General features: G+C 45.2%; 1 protein-coding gene across 4 annotated transcripts in view; it reads left to right on the top strand.

Moving 5' to 3' along the window:
* Positions 1 to 17,923, top strand: part of LOC115466373 (deleted in malignant brain tumors 1 protein-like) — a 278,988-nt gene that overhangs the window by 173,755 nt on the left and 87,310 nt on the right. For all 4 annotated transcript variants that reach the window (XM_030197563.1, XM_030197566.1, XM_030197565.1 and 1 more), the window contains one exon: positions 8,635 to 8,949. In XM_030197563.1, coding sequence (XP_030053423.1) covers positions 8,635 to 8,949 — 315 coding nt within the window. The remainder of the gene's footprint in view (positions 1 to 8,634; positions 8,950 to 17,923) is intronic.

Below are 17,923 nucleotides of genomic sequence, written 5' to 3' on the forward strand. Positions count from 1 at the left end.
AATGGAACCTGGTTCTCCGAGCAATGCTATGATCTCCGTTCCAACCCCTGGGTCAGGTGTCCCTGAAGGATCAGACTGTGAAGGCGGTGTTTTTGGTGGCTATGGCCTTGGCAAGGAGAGTGTTGGAGCTCCAGGCATTGTTATGCAGGGATCCCTTCCTCTGTTTCACTGAGGCGGAGGGGGTGCATTCTGATGTTTCTCTGTATCTAGCTCTGTGACATCTCCAGTCTGCCTTTTTTCCTGTTGTTGTTCTTCCTGTTAGCTAAGCCTCGTTTTGGTGTCCCTGAAGCCAAGCCTCGCTTTGGTCCCCCTGCTTCTGCTTCATTTCCTACTTGTGACATCATCAGCCTACTCTTTTATAAGGATCCAGGCAGCTTTCCTGTGTTGCCTTTGCAACAGGTCTATTTTCCTTTTTCTTGTTATACTGTTGTTTGATTCTGAGGGAACTGGTCTTCTTGTTAATCTGTGTCTTCGGGCACAGCCCTGAGCCCTGTGTGAGTGGTTTTGGTTTGTATCTGTATGGATTACTTTCCTGTTAGGTTTGCTTTCAAGCAAAACCCTCTTCTGTTTCTGTGTGTGTGTGTTGTTCTGGCTTAAATCTGTATGGATTACTTGCCTGTTAACTTTGCTCACAAGCAAAGCCCTGTTCTGTTTTTTTGTTTGTATGTGGTTCTGGTTTGAACCAGAATAGATTCTTTCCTTGTCATCTAGGCTCTCCAGCTTAAGACTGTTCTGTTTCCTTGTGCGGTTTCCCTTGTTACCTTTCACTGTTCAGAGAGCCGGTTGTTGCCAGCCCAGCTGCTTTCCTTGATTACTTTGCTTGCCCAGCCTAGCTGCTTTCCTTGATTACCTTGCTTCCATGCAGCTGTGTGTACTCTGTTCTGTCTCTGTGTGCTGGCTGAGTTCTGGTAAGACATTGTGTGTTTTTCCCTTTGTTTGCTTTAAACCTTTGACTGCAGTGTAAGCCCTGCTTCTTGCTGACGTGTTTTAGAAGCAGCCTTTCCCTTTAGCCTGCTTTTAACTCTTTGTCCGTTGTGTTTGTCTCCTGATTCTTGTGAGCTTTTCTCCTTATCTGATTTATATGTAAAGGCAGCTTTCCCTGTTTGCTTGATTTTCCCTTTGTCTCTAGTGTCTGTTATTTGATTCTGTGGCACAGCCTTGTGTATTCCTATAAGTGGCTTCCCTTTATCCTTGCGTGCTGTGTGGCACAGCCTTGTGTATTCCTATAGGTGGCTTCCCTTTACCCTTGAGTGTTGTATGGTACAGCCTAGAGTGTTCCTATGAGTGGCGTCCTGCTCCCTTGAGTGCTGTGTGGCATAGCCTTGTGTATTCCTATAGGTGGCTTCCCTTTACCCTTGAGTGCTGTATGGTATAGCCTAGAGTGTTCCTATGAGTGGCTTCCCTTTTCCCTTGAGTGCTGTGTGGCATAGCCTTGTGTATTCCTATAGGTGGCTCCCCTTTACCCTTGAGTGCCTGGTGGCGTACCCTTGAGTATTCCTTTGAATGGCTTCCCTCTACCCTTGAGTGCTGTATGGTACAGCCTATTCCTGTGAATGGCTTCTCCTTTTCCTTGAGTGCTGTATGGTACAGCCTACAGTATTCCTGTGAGTGGCTTCCCATTTTCCTTGAGTGCTGTATGGTACAGCTTAGAGTGTTCCTTCATGAGTGGCTTCCCTTTTTCCTTGAGTGCCTAGTGGCACACCCTTGAGTATTCCTTTGAGTAGCTTCCCTCTTCCCTGACTGCTGTATGGTACAGCTTACAGTGTTCCTTCATGAGTGACTTCCCTTATCGTTGAGTTCTGTATGGCATAGCCGTGTGTGTTCCTTTGTGTGGCCTTGTCTCGAGAGTTCCCTGTGTGATTTTTCTTTGAGTACTCTGTGAGGTTTCTGTTTTGAGTTTGAGTAGTTTGCTCTTCCTATTAGCTGTGACTACTAGCGCAGCCTTGAGCAGTCTCTCTGTGTGGCATAAGTGGGCCGTTCTTCCGTTTAGCTGTGCCTATTAGCACAGTCCTGTGCATCCTTTCTGGTTCTGTTTGAGTGGGTGGTTCTTCTGTTAGCTGTGACTACTAGCTCAGCCTTGAGCTGCTTCTCTGTGCGGCATGAGTGGACAGCTCTTCCGTTTAGCTGGGACTACTAGCTCAGCCCTGACCTACCTCTCTGTGTGATTTCTGTTTGACTTGGTTAGGACTATTCATTTATAGCTGTAGTTCTAGCACAGCCCCAAGCTTCCTCTCTGTTTGATTCTATTTGTGTTTGAGTGGGTGGTTCTTCTGTTTGCTGTGACTACTAGCTCAGCCTTGAACTGCCTCTCTGTGTGGCACGAGTGGACAGCTCTTCCATTTAGCTGAGAATACTAGCTCAGCTTTGAGCTACCTCTCTGTGTGATTTCTGTTTGACTTGGTTAGGACTATTTATTTATAGCTGTGGTTCTAGCCCAGCCCTGTGCTGCCTTCCTGTGTGGTTTTCTTATCTTTTACTCATGGTTTCTACCATGTGAGTCTAGTAGGGTTTTCTCTCCCCCTTTAGTTTCTCTGTGCCTGTGTGTAGGGTCTTTTGACCCCTTGTCTGTGGCTCTGTTTAGTGCAGTGTGTGTGTGCACTGCTTGAGTAGTACTTGCTCAAGAGATTCCATTCTGTTTCTTTCCCCTTTCCTCTGGTATGATTTGGTTCCAGTTCGGCCGTGAGGCCCGTACGCTTGGACTCTGTATGAGTGGGTTCCAGATCGGTCGTGAGGCCCGCCTGAGTGGTCTATATCCATTTTCTGGCAGTGCTTGTTGCTTGTCTTGTGTGCTCTGTCTATTTGCCATGTCTGGTATCCTGTTTGTATTCAGTGCCTGGTTCACCTCTGCTCTGCGCCTCCCCAGAGGACTTGTCTGCTGCAGTCTGGCTGCAGCCCAAGCGCTCACCATCCCAGGTTCTGTGACACCTTCTTGCTTAAGGTGATGACTCATTTTCATCTTGATCAGGCTCTGGTATTGCCAGCTTTCCGGTGAGAGGAGTACCCAAATGAGTTCCAGGCCCTGCATTGTTTTGGATGTGAGGCACGTTCTTCTCCACTATTTGGAAGCCACAAACTCCTTCCATTGCTCAGATCATCTGTTTGTGCTGTTTGCAGGCTGCAATACAGGGAGTATGTCCTCTAAGGCCACAGTTGCCCAATGGCTTCGGGAAGCGATCATTCCGACCTACTTGTCAATCTTCAGGTGCGGGTGCACTCTATTAGGGCCCAAGCTAAATCCTTTGCGGAGGCTCATTTGGTGTCGTTGGAAGACATTTGCAGAGCGACTACCTGGGCATCCTTGCATACGTTTACTAGGCATTACCAGTTGGATGTGGCAGCGCGCCAGGACGCAGCCTTCAGGGCATTGGTTTTGACCTCGGGGGTACTTGGATCCCACCCTACTTGAGGACTGCTTTGGTACATCCGACAAGTCTCTGGATTTATCTGGGGACGCAATGGAAGGTAAAATTAGTTCTTACCTGATAATTTTCTTTCCATTAGTCCCTATAGATCAATCTAGAGGCCCTCCCTGGAATTTATTACTATTCTGCTATTGTTGTTTTCTTGGTTCCGTTCGGGTTCCTCTGTTTGGTCTTTGGGACAGTTACTTAAAAAAAAATAAAAAATAAAAACAGAAATCTTCTGCACGTCAGCAGTATAGGAAGGCTTCTCCTCCAGGTGGTTTTCCTACCATGGTGTATTGCTCTCAGGAGAGGCAGAAGAGTGTGTTCTTAGTTAGATAAGGTATTCCTTGTACTACTTTGGTACCATTCATACTGAGATTGAGCTGGCTGCACAGGACCACATATAGCAAATCTCGGAGTGCTCTCTATCGCCACCTGCTGGTTGAGGGACATAACCCACAAGTCTCTGGATTGATCTGTAGGGACTAATGGAAAGAAAATGATCAGGTAAGAACTAATTTTACCTTTTTACCAAACGGTGGTAAAAGGTGGCCTGCAGTTTGTTGGCATGTAGGATTCCCACCGACAAAAAGGCTTTTTCTTTAAAGGGCCAGTAAATGACCATGCAGTAATTAAAAAAATTGCCACGCAACCATTTGCTGCTGGAGCCTTTACCATCACCTCCTATTTGGTAAGGGCTCCAGCGGTAACTCGGCGGTAATCGTGCATCGCATGGTAATCGTGCCGGGCACATCCCCAGCACTAGAAAATTGTATTTTCTAGCACGGAAATGGCGTGCAGGAGACCTGGAACTACCACTGGGCTCCTGGGCAAGCCCAGCAGTAGGGCCGCATCACTGCACCCCAAGCCAGTGCAACCCCTACTACCCTTTGATAAAAGGGCCCCTAAGTTTCCATTCATAGTATGTTTCCTTTATTTATTTTTTTAAGTTTTAAATATATACCAGCAAGACAGACCTGACAAAAAAAAAAAAAAAATCAGCTAGACCCTTCTAAGTCAAGATGAAAAATGAACATAACAACAACAAGATAGTCCACAATAAAATACAGGATCCTAGAAAAATTAGGAGTAGAAGTTGTCCTGGCATTTATTATAATCCAACACATTCCAAACCTCTACTTTCAGAACCAGGGTCATAAGCTTTTATGAAAAAAATCTAAGAAAATATCTAAGATGAGGGTTCTTAATAATGGAGCCAATATTCAGTGGAAGATAATCATGTAAGAGAGGTTCTTACTTAGGGGCCCTTTTATTACAGTGCATAGGCACCTATGAACGTACAACACAGATCAAATTGGAACTACTGCCCAGCTACCACATGCCCCCCTGGAGGTAATTTCATTTTTGACGCACATCCAAAACACACGGTAGAAATTTTCTACCACATGGCACTTACTCTGCAGTAATTGGGCAGTGTACTCGTTCTGACGATTACTGCCCGGTTAACGCATGAGATCTTACCACTAAGTCAATGGGTGGCAGTAAAGTCTCAGGCCAAAAATCGATGCGTGCTGATATTTATTTTGCCGCAAGTCCATTTTCAGTCACAAAAAAAGGCCTTTTTTGCAGACCTGTGAGCTACCAAAACACGTGCCTACACCAGCGCAGGCCATTTTTCAGCACACCTTAGTAAAAGGGCCCCTTAGTTCCTCCCACTGATCAGATGACCCCCAGATTTTCAACGGTACATAACCAGATAATTTCTCTGAAAATCTGGGGACACCATTATGAGGTGGTCTGGGGTATAGTCAGAGTGGATCCTGAAGTTCTCCAAGGACATGCAGGCTTGCATATTCTCACAAGTGGGTAGACGCCGATCCACGTCGCCCGGCTCAGTAAATTTGCCATAGAAAAAAATAGAGCTTTTAGGAGTGTGAGCCACGCCCCGGCACATATGCGCGAGTGCCTTCCTGCCCGCCATGTGAATTCGCCTGCCTTAGTTTTGTTTTTCCCACATGAGGAGCAGCTGCTTTTTGTGGTTGCTCCTCACACGCCCAGTTAGAGCATTTTTGTTTTTTGGAGTCCCTTTGGCGGTTTTCTACCCACTCCCTTTTGCCATTTTTTAGTTTTTGCCCTGCGTACGTTTCCTTTATTTTTCGACGCAGGCTGTTTTTAGGTTTGCCCAGTCCAGTTTCTTTTTCTTGTGCCTTTTCCCCCCTTTTCAGGCACCATCGCGTCTTTTGATTTGGCCGGTGTGGTTTTTCCTTCCATGTCCACGAAGACTCCCAGTGGCTTCAAGCGTTGTACTGAGTGCAACCAGACCATCTTGGGAAAAGACACCCATTTTTGGTGTCTTCAGTGCCTTGGGCCTGACCATAGCCCTGCCAACTGTGTCCCTTCCTTCATATGAAAAAGAGGACCCAGGTTTCCTGAGAGGCTCAGTGTGCAAAGATTTTTGAAGCCAGGTCCGGTTCCTTGGCATCGGCATCAAGCGTCGCACCAACATCGGAAGTCCAGGTAGGGATGGCTGCTTCAAGACCCCGTGACACTGGGAGCAGTGAGGCATCGATTATGTCTCCACATGTCTCGAGGCCTTCTGCTATGCAGGCTCCCCGGGACTGTCTATTGTCAGACCCAACCCCGAGGAGACAGGAGGATTTTACATCGCCCTCATCGGCACCAAGGAGCATGGGTGACGTGCATCGGGTGAAGGCCAAGAATCACCGTCACTGATCTCCCTCAATACATGGGGCCGTGAGCTCCAGGGCGCCGAGGAAATCAGCACCTAAGAAGCATCAATGTCGGGAGGTGCCGATGTGTGTGTCTCCAAGCAGCCAAGATCCTGCTCCTGTACCAGCCCTAGCGATTCTGCAGCCTGTGCCTTTTCCTGATGGCGGCCTTTGATGATCACATCCGGGCCTTGCTCCCTGAGCTTCTGGATGGCCTTATGCAGCAATGTGCTACGGTATCAGGGGTGCTTACACCTGCCATACCTCCCACTGCAGCCCCACCTGGCCCTCAGCCTGCGGTGTGGCCTCCGGCGCCATCTGTGGTGCCGGTGTCCACTGCCACCAAGGCTGGCATCCCTCCAACATCGGTGGAGGAAGCTTCGCCGGAGTTGAGGTGGGAGCCAGTCTCTCAACACTGCTCTCGGAGACATGGTTCCTCGGCATCGAGGCAGGCTCGGTCTCGGTCATCTTGTAGAGCAATTTTATCTGACACCAAGGAGGAATGCTCATGGGAATCAGGGGAGTATCCCAGATACGTTTCTTCCAACTAGTCTTGTGGGATCCCTTCTCAGCCCTTCCCACCACCTGAGAAGAGGCAATTTCTACCTGACAGCCTCTTTCCCATCTTTTGTGAGGGAAATGGCTGATGCTGTTCCATTCCCTGTAGAATTGGAGGATGAACCCATGGCCAAGATGCTCGAGGTCCTGGACTATACCTCCCCTCCTAAGGAGGCTGTGACAATTCCTCTCCTTAGAGAGTCCTCGTTAGGAACTGGGCATCCCCTCTGTCAGTCCCTGTTGTCCCCAAGAAGATTGATACCCAGTACCGGATCCACGGTGAGCCTGGGTTTGTGTGGCTTCAGTTGCCTCACAACTCCATGGTGGTGGAATCCGCTCTCAAGAGAGCCAGGAGTACTATGGATTATGCCTCTGCTCCCTCAGGCAGAGAAGCTAGAACCCTGGATTCTTACGGGAGAAAGATGTACCAGGCCTCTATGCTCATCTTCCGCATTCAATCATACCAGCTCTTCATGAGCGTTTACTTCTGGAACTCGGTGAGGCAGCTGTCTGACTTGGTCGATACGCTCCCTCCGGAGCAGGCCGAGCCTTTTTTCTAGTTGGTCAAGCAACAGAAGGCGTGTTGAAAGGTTTGGACATTGGAGCATTGTGGAGGAAGCCAACCACAATGCTCATGGTGACTGAAGTTTATTCTCCAAATAATTGCTGATAGAATGACCCAACATGGGCCATGTTTCAACAAGCACTGTCTTCATTAGGGGTATCTTTCAAATCAACATGTTATATTGTCATATTCAGATTTTCATAATAGCATTCCTATTGAGATGTAGCATGGCAAGGTTCTCCTTGGTCACCTTTCACCGCAGAAACATGGCCTCTCTTGCATGGTTCTACCATTCCTAGCATATCCTCTCCCAGTCCGTTGCTGCACCCTTGTAGCACAGTATCTCCTCCCTTATCTTCCTCTTTCACACCCTTGAAACCTGACATCTCCCTACCTTTTCTCCCATCTCTCTCTCCCTCCCTCATTTCCACCCACATCCGAGTGACATCTCTCCTTCCCTCCCTTCTGCTCCCATTCCCTGAGTCTGACTCTTTCTTTCCCTCCCCTTCCCAAGTCTAACATCTCTCACTCCCTCCTTTGAGTCTGACATCTTTCTCTCCCTCCTTACTTCCCCCGTCAGACATCTCTCTCCCTCCCCCTGAGTCTGATATCTTTCCCTGACTTCCCCATGTCTGACATCTCCCTCCTTCCCTTCCACCCCCTGAATCTGACAACTCTCTCCCCCTCCCTTTCAGCCACCAGTCTGACATTTCTCCATCCCACCCTTCTGCCCTATTCCTCAAGTCTCACATCCTTCCATCCCTCCCTCCCTTCCTTCCACACAACTGAAATTTCTCTTTCTCTCTTCCACTCCTGTCCAACATCCCCCTCCCTCCTTTCTACCCCCCCCCCCCCCAGTCTAACATCCCCTCTCCTTTCCTCCTTGCTGGTTAAATTGCCTATTAAGGACTAGCTGGTCATTTTCAGCAGCACCTAACTGGACAAGGTGACTGCATAAATAGGACTGCATTTAATGTCAGCTTTATCTTTATGCAGTGCTGAAAATCACATTTAACTGCTATGGTGTAGCTGGCTTTGAAAACCTGGAAATTCAATGCTGAAGCCCAGACATGGCCCAGTATTGAATTTCTGGGCATAACAACGGTGGTGGCTGGCAAAACGCAGAGCACCGCCAGCTGAATATTGACTCCAAAGACAGAGCTATGTGATGTGGAAAAAATATGACAAAGTAAAGGTGAATCTTACTCTATGGTTACATCAGAATGTATCCATGTTAAGTATCCTGATTAAATAATAATAATAATAATAAGAGCTTGCAGAGATAGTAATTTCTAGGATTTTGCTCCACTCACTTTCTGCCATTATACTTTCTTTATTCTACTGGGTATTGTATTGTATATTAATATTTGAATAACACTGTTGCCAAATGATTAAACCGCTTGCTTGAACATTTCAGGGCAACTTCCCATCAGGTTGGTGAATGGCCCCAATCGCTGTGCTGGAAGAGTGGAGGTTCTGCAAGGGAACCAGTGGGGCACCATTTGTGATGATGACTGGGATATGGATGATGCCCGGGTTGTGTGCAGACAACTAAACTGCTCACTTCCTCTGTCTGCACTATCAAGTGCCCGGTTTAAAGAGGGAACTGGACCAATCTGGCTGGATAACGTGCAGTGCAATGGAAATGAGTCTCATCTGGCCCAGTGCAAAGCCAATGCATGGGGCAAACACAACTGTAAACATAGTGAGGATGCAGGAATTATGTGCACTGGTAATTTGCTAATCTTAAATTTTCCTAGTAGAGTCTTGAACTGACAACTGGCAGTGATACCTACAAGTATTAGCACATTACCCTACTATTGTGACTCAACATACTTGGAGAAAGAGGGTAATTTAAAGGGAAAGGGGATGGGACTTAAGAACATGAGAATAACCATACTGGGTCAGACCAATATCCTGCTTCCAACAGTGGTCAATCCAGGTCACAGGTCAAAAGTACTTGGCAAAAACCCAGTAACAACATTCCATGCTACCAATCCTGTGGCAAGCAGTGACTTCCCCGATGTCTAACAGACTAAGGACTTTTCCTCCAGGAACTTGTCCAACCCTTTTTTAAAACCCAGATACGCTAACCACTTTTACCTCATCTTCTGCAAAGACTTCCAGAGCTTAACTATTCTGTGAGTGAAAAAACATTTCCTTCTATTTGTTTTTAAAGTATTTCCATGTAATTTCATTGAATGTCCCTTGATATTTGTACTTTTTGAAAGAGTGTAAAATGGATTCACTTCTATCCATTCTACACCACTCAGGATTTTATAGACCTTAATCATATCCCCCCTCAGCCTTCTCTTTTCCAAGCTGAAGAGCTGTAAACTCTTTAGCCTTTCCTCATATGAGAGGAGTTCCATCCTTTTTATCATTTTGGTTGCTCTTCTTTGAACCTTTTCTAATTCCACAATATCTTTTTTGAGATATGGTGACCAGAATTGAACGCAATTCTCAAGGTGAGGTCGCACCATGAAGCAATATAGAGCAAAATAGAGTCATAATAATCTTGGTCTTATTTTGCATTCCTTTCCTAATAATTCTAGCATCCTGTTTGCTTTTGTGGCCACCGCCACACACTGGGCAGAAGATTTCAGCGTATTGTCTACAATGACACCTAGATCTTTTTCTTGAGTGCTGACTCCTGAGGTAGACCCAAGCATCAGATTATTCTTTCCAATGTGCATTACTTTGCATTTGTCAACATTAAATTTCATCTCCCATTTGGATGTCTAGTCTTCCAGTTTCCTAAGGTCTTCCTGCAATTTTTCACAGTCTGCAATGTGTTTTGAACAGTGTTGTGTCATCTGCAAATTTAATCACCTCACTCGTGGTTCTGTTTTCCAGATCACTTATAAATATGTTAAATAGCACCGGTCTCAGTACAGATCCCTGTGGCACTCTACTATTCACCCTCTTCCATTGAGAAAAATGGCCATTTTCTGTCTAATAACCAATTCCTAATCCACAGAAGGACATTGCCTCCTATCCCATGACTTTTAATTTTACTACTACTAATCATTTCTGTAGTGCTACTAGACGTACGCAGTGCTGTACACTGGACATAAAGAGACAGTCCCTGCTTGACAGAACTTACAATCAAATTATGACTTACAATCTAATTATGACAGACAAACAGGACGAATAAGAGATAAAAGAATTACTAAGATGGGAATGATAAAACATGGGTACTGAACAAGTGAGTAAGGGTTAGGAGTTAAAAGCAGCATAAAAAAGGTGGGCTTTTAGCCTAGATTTGAAGACGGCCAGAGATGAAGCTTGACGTACCAGCTCAGGAAGTCTATTCCAGGTGGAGCCTGGAGTTAGCAGTGGAGTAGAAGGGTGCAGATAGGGAAAGATAAGAGTGGAGAGAAGCTGCAGAGTGAATGCACTTGTAAGTCAGTAAGAGGAGTCTGAACTGTATGCGGAAATGGATAGGGAGCCAATGAAGTGATTTGAGGAGAGTGCTAAATATGAGCATAGCGACACTGGTGGAATATGTCGTGTAGCAGAATTTTGAACAGATTGAAGGTTAGAGAGGTAGCTTAGTGGGAAACCTGTGAGAAGCAAGTTGAAATAGTCTAAGCGAGAGGTGATAAGTGTGGATAAGGGTTCTGGTAGTGTGCTCAGAAAGGAAAGGACGAATTTTGGTGATATTATAGAGAAAGAAACTACAGGTTTTAGCAGTCTGTTGAATATGTGCAGAGAGGGAGAGAGAGGAGTCAAAGATGACCCCAAGGTTACGAGCTGATGAAACAGGGAGGATGAGAGTGTTATTCACAGAGGTAGAGAAAGGGGGAAGAGGAGAGGTTGGTTTAAGGAGTGGGGGAAGAAGCTCAGTTTTGGTCATGTTTAGTTTCAGATGGCAGTGAAACATCCAGGCAGCAATGTCAGACAGGCAGGCTGATACTTTGGCCTGGATTCCTGCTGAAATTTCTGGTGTGGATAGGTAGATCTGGGAATCATGTGTAAAAGTGAGATGAGAAAAGATCCACCAGAAGGTGGAAAACTCAAGAACCCCACGGTAAAAACAAGAATGTGTAAAAAGTGGGAGTACGACCAAGGAAACCAGAAAGTGGAAGATGTTCTTAAATAAAAGACTTTATTAAAAATTTGAAGACTCGACACGTCGTGTTTCGGCCGTCAGGCCTGCATCAGGAGTCTATAAAAAGTACATTTATATATGATATGTGTAATAAAAAACAACCAAAAATATTTATAACAAAAGAAGTAAAAACAGTAAATATAATAAATTGTATTAACTCATAAACTTATATAAAGATGATAATAAAAATAAAAATGAGACACATATAATAAAACGTATTGTAAAAATACTGTATATGAGTTTGTGAAATAATAATGCAATACAAAAACATGTCATATATAAATAGAGTCATTAAACAATTCAGGATGTATATGCACACAAAAATTTGAACAATAAAAGTGAAATAATAAAAGTTGCACATACATATTAAAATAAAAACAGACAACCATTTAAACTTTGAATTAATAGTAATAATATTATATGTATATGCATGCACATACATATACTATATGAAGATAACTTACATTTGGAAAGTATAATAATATTAGTAAGGAATATGGGGAAACCATAGAATAAAAATTTAGAATAAAATTTTTTTTAATTTACACAGTACATAACCGCATTACTTAGAGAAAGAGAGTATGTGAGGAAAAATAGCAAATTTGAATGAACGAGGAAGATCACAGAGTTGCTTGTTTTTTATTACACATATCATATATAAATGTACTTTTTATAGACTCCTGATGCAGGCCTGACGGCCGAAACACGACGTGTCGAGTCTTCAAATTTTTAATAAAGTCTTTTATTTAAGAACATCTTCCACTTTCTGGTTTCCTTGGTCGTACTCCCACTTTTTACACATAAAAGTGAGATGAGTTCAGAGTACCAAAGAGGAAGTATAGATGGAGAAAAGAAGAGGTCCTGGGTCCCTGAGGTACACCAACTGATAGCGTGGAGGAGGACCCACCAGAGTATACACTCAAACTACGATGGGAGAGATAACCAGGAAAGAACAGAGCCCTGAAATCCAAGTGAGGACAGCGTATCAAGGAGTAGGTGGTGATCAGCATTGTCAAAAGCAGCAGATAGATTGAGAAGGATGAGGATAGAATAAAGACCTTTTGATCCGGCCAGGAACAGGTCATTGGAGATTTTAGCAAGTGTTGTTTCAGTTGAATGAAGAGGGCAAAAGCCAGATTGAAGTGGATCAAGAATAGTTTGAGATGAAAGAACGTCAAGACAATGGTGGTGAACAGCATGTTCAAATATCTTTGATAGCAAAGGGAGGAGGGAGATGGGGCAATAGTTGGAAGGACAGGGAGGAGCCAATGTTTGTTTTTTAAAGAGTGGTGTAATTACGGCATGTTTGAAGGCATCAGGAACAGTTGCAGCATAGGCGCCCGGTATAAGAGGCTAGCCGCAAGCCCAACGTGTCTCTCTCTCTCTCATCCCCCCCCCCCCCCGATGCACCGTTTATCTCTCGCACTTCCTCCCTGCAGTCCCTATAATTTGATTAGATCGCCGCTACTCTCTCACCCCCCCGATGCGATGCAGCATCTCTATCCCTCTCACTCCCTCCAATGTGATTCAGATCGCCCATTGCTGCCGGTAGCGGCAAGCCAACATCGTATTACAACTTGCTTCGGGGCTTCGGCCTGACGTGCCCCACCTCCTTTGACCAACCTTCCTTATGATTCGTCCAGCCCTCACGGAAGCAGGAAGTTTGGTCAGAGGAGGCGGGCACGTCATGCAGTGAGGCCGAAGCCCCGAAGCAAGCTGTAATACGATGTTGGCATGAGTAGGAACTGAAATGTGAATTTTTCCTCACAAACACTCAGTATACCAGTATCTCTCTGCTGATCCCCCCACTCCAAACACACCCACTATATTTGTCTCTGTTGCCCCCATACGTACACCAAACTTGTCTTATTTTTCCACTGCCACAGATTCTCACATTCTGTACTGCTTCCAGCAAGCTTTCTGAGCAATTAAATTATCACCTTTTTAGCTGCTAAACTCAGGAATGAATAGAATTGGTACATAAATTATGGAGACTACAATAGAAAGCTTGTCTCTTTTCAGTACTGTCATGAAAGTTTTAACCCCCCCCCCACACACACACACACACACACACAAAAGAGAATGCAGAGCCAAGAGGAAGATGGAATGATATAGAAAATCCCAATTTCTTTATACAGTATATAGGTAGATTGATAGATCTATATCTATCTATATATCTACTGATCTATATCCAACTCTACATATACATAGATATAGGTATCTTTATAGAGGGATTGGAGATGTTAACAATAAATGTGACTCAAACATAGATGTGAATACACTTCCACACCCCAATAAATTCAGATTACAAATGCACAATCCATAACACAAGATACAAGATAATTATCAATAACAGACACTAAAATTTAATATTGAACAAAGAGGAGAGTAAATGAAAAAGGTCCCCAAGCTTAAGCCAACCCCCTTAACGTTGCTTTCCATTATATGCCCCTTGAACCCCCCTCCCCCCTTTATTCCCACATGCACACACTTTATAGCCACATGGTAATGTCCATTTTCCATATCTATCACAGTTCCTCTCACACTCACACTTTGAGCCTTTTGCCAAACGTTAGCTTTCTCGCCAGGGGTAGTACCTGCTCAGATCAATGGAATTAGCCTTCATAAAGCTGAATCACTTTTCTTTATACAGCATCTATTATGGCTTCATTTTAAATTTGCACCCAGCACTGTGGGGGTGGGTCCCTTTCTTCTAACCAGAATTTTAGAATAACTCTTCACAAAGAGGAGGGCAACATAAAAAAATAATTTGTGTTTCATCTCTGGAATATTTTTGGCCAATCCAAGCAGTTGGCTGTAACTCCAGTCTATTCGAACCTGTACAATCAACCTCTCCTCTCCCTAAATTGACCCCCCTCCACATACCTTCAATTCTTTCACAGAGCACCAGCAGTGCAGTGGTACACCAAGGCTGCCTGAGGTCTGCTCCAGAGAGCACCCTCTAACTCACTTCAACTTCCTGTTGAGGCATGGGAGGGACATGTTGGAGGACACGCTCTTGAGCAGACCTCAGGTGGCCTTGGTGTACCGCTGCACTGCTGGTGCTCTATGGAAGACGGTCTGCATTTTCCATATGGGTGGTATATTGGTGTATTAGGTTCTGCCCAGTGTAATATTTATGGTACAGTAAGGTTCTGAGTGTGTTTTTGCACAAAGTTGTGCATAGTGTTTTGCAGTTGAGCGATTGTGGTTAGTATATGCTTTGAGCAACCACTTTATTCTTTGACATATGATACCTATCTAATACCTAAATTTAATAAAAGGTATTAATTGTGATTATTTTATTTTTACTTATTTTTTTTTCTGTGTGTTGTCAGACAATTATGGGTTGAAGGAGGGTTGAGAGAATGGACTAAGGGAAAGAGAGGTCAAGGTGACTTGGTTGAGAATTCAAGCTTAATCTTGTGAACCTTATCATGAAAGTACTCAGCCAAAGTCTGGGGAGAAAGTGAAGGGGGGAGTTGGAGGTGAAGGCACTTTGAGGGGAGAGTTCAGTGTGGCAAAGAGACGTTGAGGGTTTGAGCAAAGGGAATTTGTCAACTGGATGTAATAGTCCTGTTTGGCAAGTAAAAGAGCAGACTGGAAGAAGGTCAGCAAGAATTTGAAATGTATGAAATCAACATGGTTACGGGATTTCAGCCAAAGGTATTCGGCAAAGCGGGCACAAAAACGCAGGTAGCTGATTCTAGAGGTCAGCCAAGACTGGAATATGGTACACTTTATAGAACAGGGAATGGGAGGAGCGAGAGTATCCAGAGTGGAGGAGAGAGTAGGAAAAGGAAGAGACAGCATCATTGACAGACTTGGAAAACATAATGGTTGAGAAGAGATTTGAAACACTGGAGGACAGAGAAGAAGGGTTAATAGCCTGAAGATTCCTAAATGTACTGGTTGAGATTGGACAGGACTCGGGAGGGGGGGAGAGGGTGTTTAAATGTGAAAGTTATCAGATGGTGTTCAGAGAGGGGAAGAGCTGAGGCCCAGAAACTGGAGAGTGAGCAGTTGAAGAAGACAAGATTAAGACAGTGGGAGTAGTGGAGCACAGTTGAAGATTGAAAGATGATGTTAAAGCGAGAAATTGAGAAGCAGAGTCAGAGGGATCAGTAGCATGAATGTTAAAATCCCCAAGAATGAGGGCAGGAGATGAAGGTTCAAGAAAGAAGGAGCCAGGTGTCAAAGTCAGTGAGAAAGGAAGAAAGGGACTTATCAGGGGGTCGATAAATGACTGCTACTCAGAGAGGCATAGGAGTGAATAGATGGATGGAGTGGACTTTGAAGGAAGAAAAGCAGTGAAACTGAGGTAGAAGAAGTTGGAATCTACAGGAGGATGAAAGTAGTAGCCCGACTAGGGCCGGTGCAACCCAGTAAGTGAGGTAAGCATGGCAGGGGGGCGCCGACTTCTGGAGGGCGCCACAAGCCATGCTTACCGCTGCCGGGAGAGGTCCTCACCTGCCCACTCTCAGCTTCCCACAACAGCCCTCCTTTACTTCCTGCCGCCCTGCCTTTAAAATTTTTATTTTACCTAAAGTCGCAGCGGTGAAAGCATCAGGCTCGGATCGGCTCGCTTCCAGTCTTCCCTTCCCTTCCCTCTCAGTGTCCCTCCATCAGAGAAAGAGGAAATTATGTCAGAGGAGGGTGGGACAATGAGAGAGAAGGGAAGGCTGGAGGCGAGCTGATCCAAGCCTGCCAATTTCGCTTCCGCCGCTGCGACTTCAGGTAAAATAAAAATTTTAAAGGCAGGGCGGCAGGAATGAACGGAGGGCTGTTGTGGGAGAAGAGGGCGGGCAGGTGAGGGTTGGGGTTGAACTCGGATATGATTGGGAGGAGAGGGCAGAGGAGAATCACTGGACATGGAGGGGAGGGCAGGGGAGAGAGGAGAATTGCTGGATATGGATGGAGGCGAAGGCAGGGAAGAGTTGCTGGACATGAATGGATGGAGGGGAGGGCAGGGGAGAGAGGAGAGTTGCTGAACATGGATGGATGGGAGGGCAAGAGAGAGAGAGGAGAGTTGCTGAACATGGATGGAGGGGAGGGCATGAGAAATGCAGGACATAGATGGAGGAGAGGGAAGACAGGAAGGAGATGCACATGGATGGAGGGCAGGAGAGAGAGGAGAAATGCTGGAAATGGATGGAGTGGAGGTCAGGAGAGAGAGGAGAAATGTTGGACAGGGATGGAGGGAAGGAAAGTCAGAGAAGGGAGATGCATATGGATGAAGGGAAAGGGAGAGAGGAGAAATGCTGGACATGGATGGAGGGAAGGGAAGACAGGAAGTAGATTGACATGGATGGAGAGGAGAGAAGACAGAGGAGGAGATGCACATAGATGGAGGGGAGAGAGGAGAAATTCTGGGCATGGATGGAGGGGAGGGAAGAGAGGAAGTGAAATGAACATGAATGGAGGGGAGGAGAGAGAGGAAAAGTGCTGGACATGGATGGAGGAGAGGGAAGAAAGAGAAAAGAGATGCATACTGAACGGAGAGGAGGGAAAGGGAAAAGAGGAGAAAAACACATGGATGGAGAAACTAGGCAAAAGCTGGATCCACTCTATACCTTCTCCAGTCAAGTTTGCAGAGGACCCAGCTTTTACCTATGGATGTACGGCAACAAATGAAGAAGAAAGGAGGAAAGTAAAGAAATAAATGGAAAGAAAGCCCTGGAAATGGAATTAAGAGAACAGATAGACAGAAGGAGAATCCGAGACTGGGACCAACATGATCAGAAAAACAAAGTCACCAGACAACAAAGTTAGAAAAAAATCATTTTATTTTCATTTTAGTGTTTGAAATTTGTCCACTTTGAGAATTTACATCTGCTGTCTTAGTTTGCAATGTATAGCAATGTGTTTCTTTCTGTTTTTCTGGTATTGTGCTGCATGTAGAGTCTAACTTCTTAGGATTTCAGGTTAAATTTGAAGAGGGGCTATCTCTGTTCTGCATGTGTAACTGCAAGGCCAAGTGTCTGAATAGACATCTGTTAGGTTCTGAGATTTTTATAACATATTGTTTCAGGTTTGGCAAGACTATTCTCCTAATTCCTGGTCTGTATGCTAGTTTGGTTTGTGTTATTTTGGGTATAGTGGAGCTGTAACAGCTTATAGAAATTATTTATAATGGAAAAAACAAGTTATTTTTCTTCTCCTATACTGGTGTAATATTTTCAATGATGCCTGTTTATATGCGCCACGGCCGGAAAAAGGGGTGTGGCTACTTTAGGGGCAGAGCCATAGTAACCCCACCCCTGGATGGGTAGGGGGCGCTAACAGGCTGCACCAGAGGGCACCAGAAACCCTAGCTCCGGCCCTGAGCCCGACACCATCTCTGTGGCCAACCGGGTGAGGAATATGGGAGAAAAAGTAACCTCCATGACACAGGGCCACAGCTGAAGTAGAGTCTTCAGGGCAAAGCCAAGTCTCAGGGCAAGCAGATGAAGAGTACAAGAGATAAAGAGGTTGTGGATGTAGGAAACTTTGTTGCAGACAGAGTGGGCATTCCACAGAGCACATTAGAAAGGCAGGGAAGAAGGGGAGAGGAGAAGAGCAGAAATTAGATTGGAGACATCACAGTGTGATC

The sequence above is a fragment of the Microcaecilia unicolor genome, chromosome 3 (assembly GCF_901765095.1).
Source record: "Microcaecilia unicolor chromosome 3, aMicUni1.1, whole genome shotgun sequence".
NCBI classification, from domain to species: Eukaryota; Metazoa; Chordata; class Amphibia; order Gymnophiona; family Siphonopidae; genus Microcaecilia; species Microcaecilia unicolor.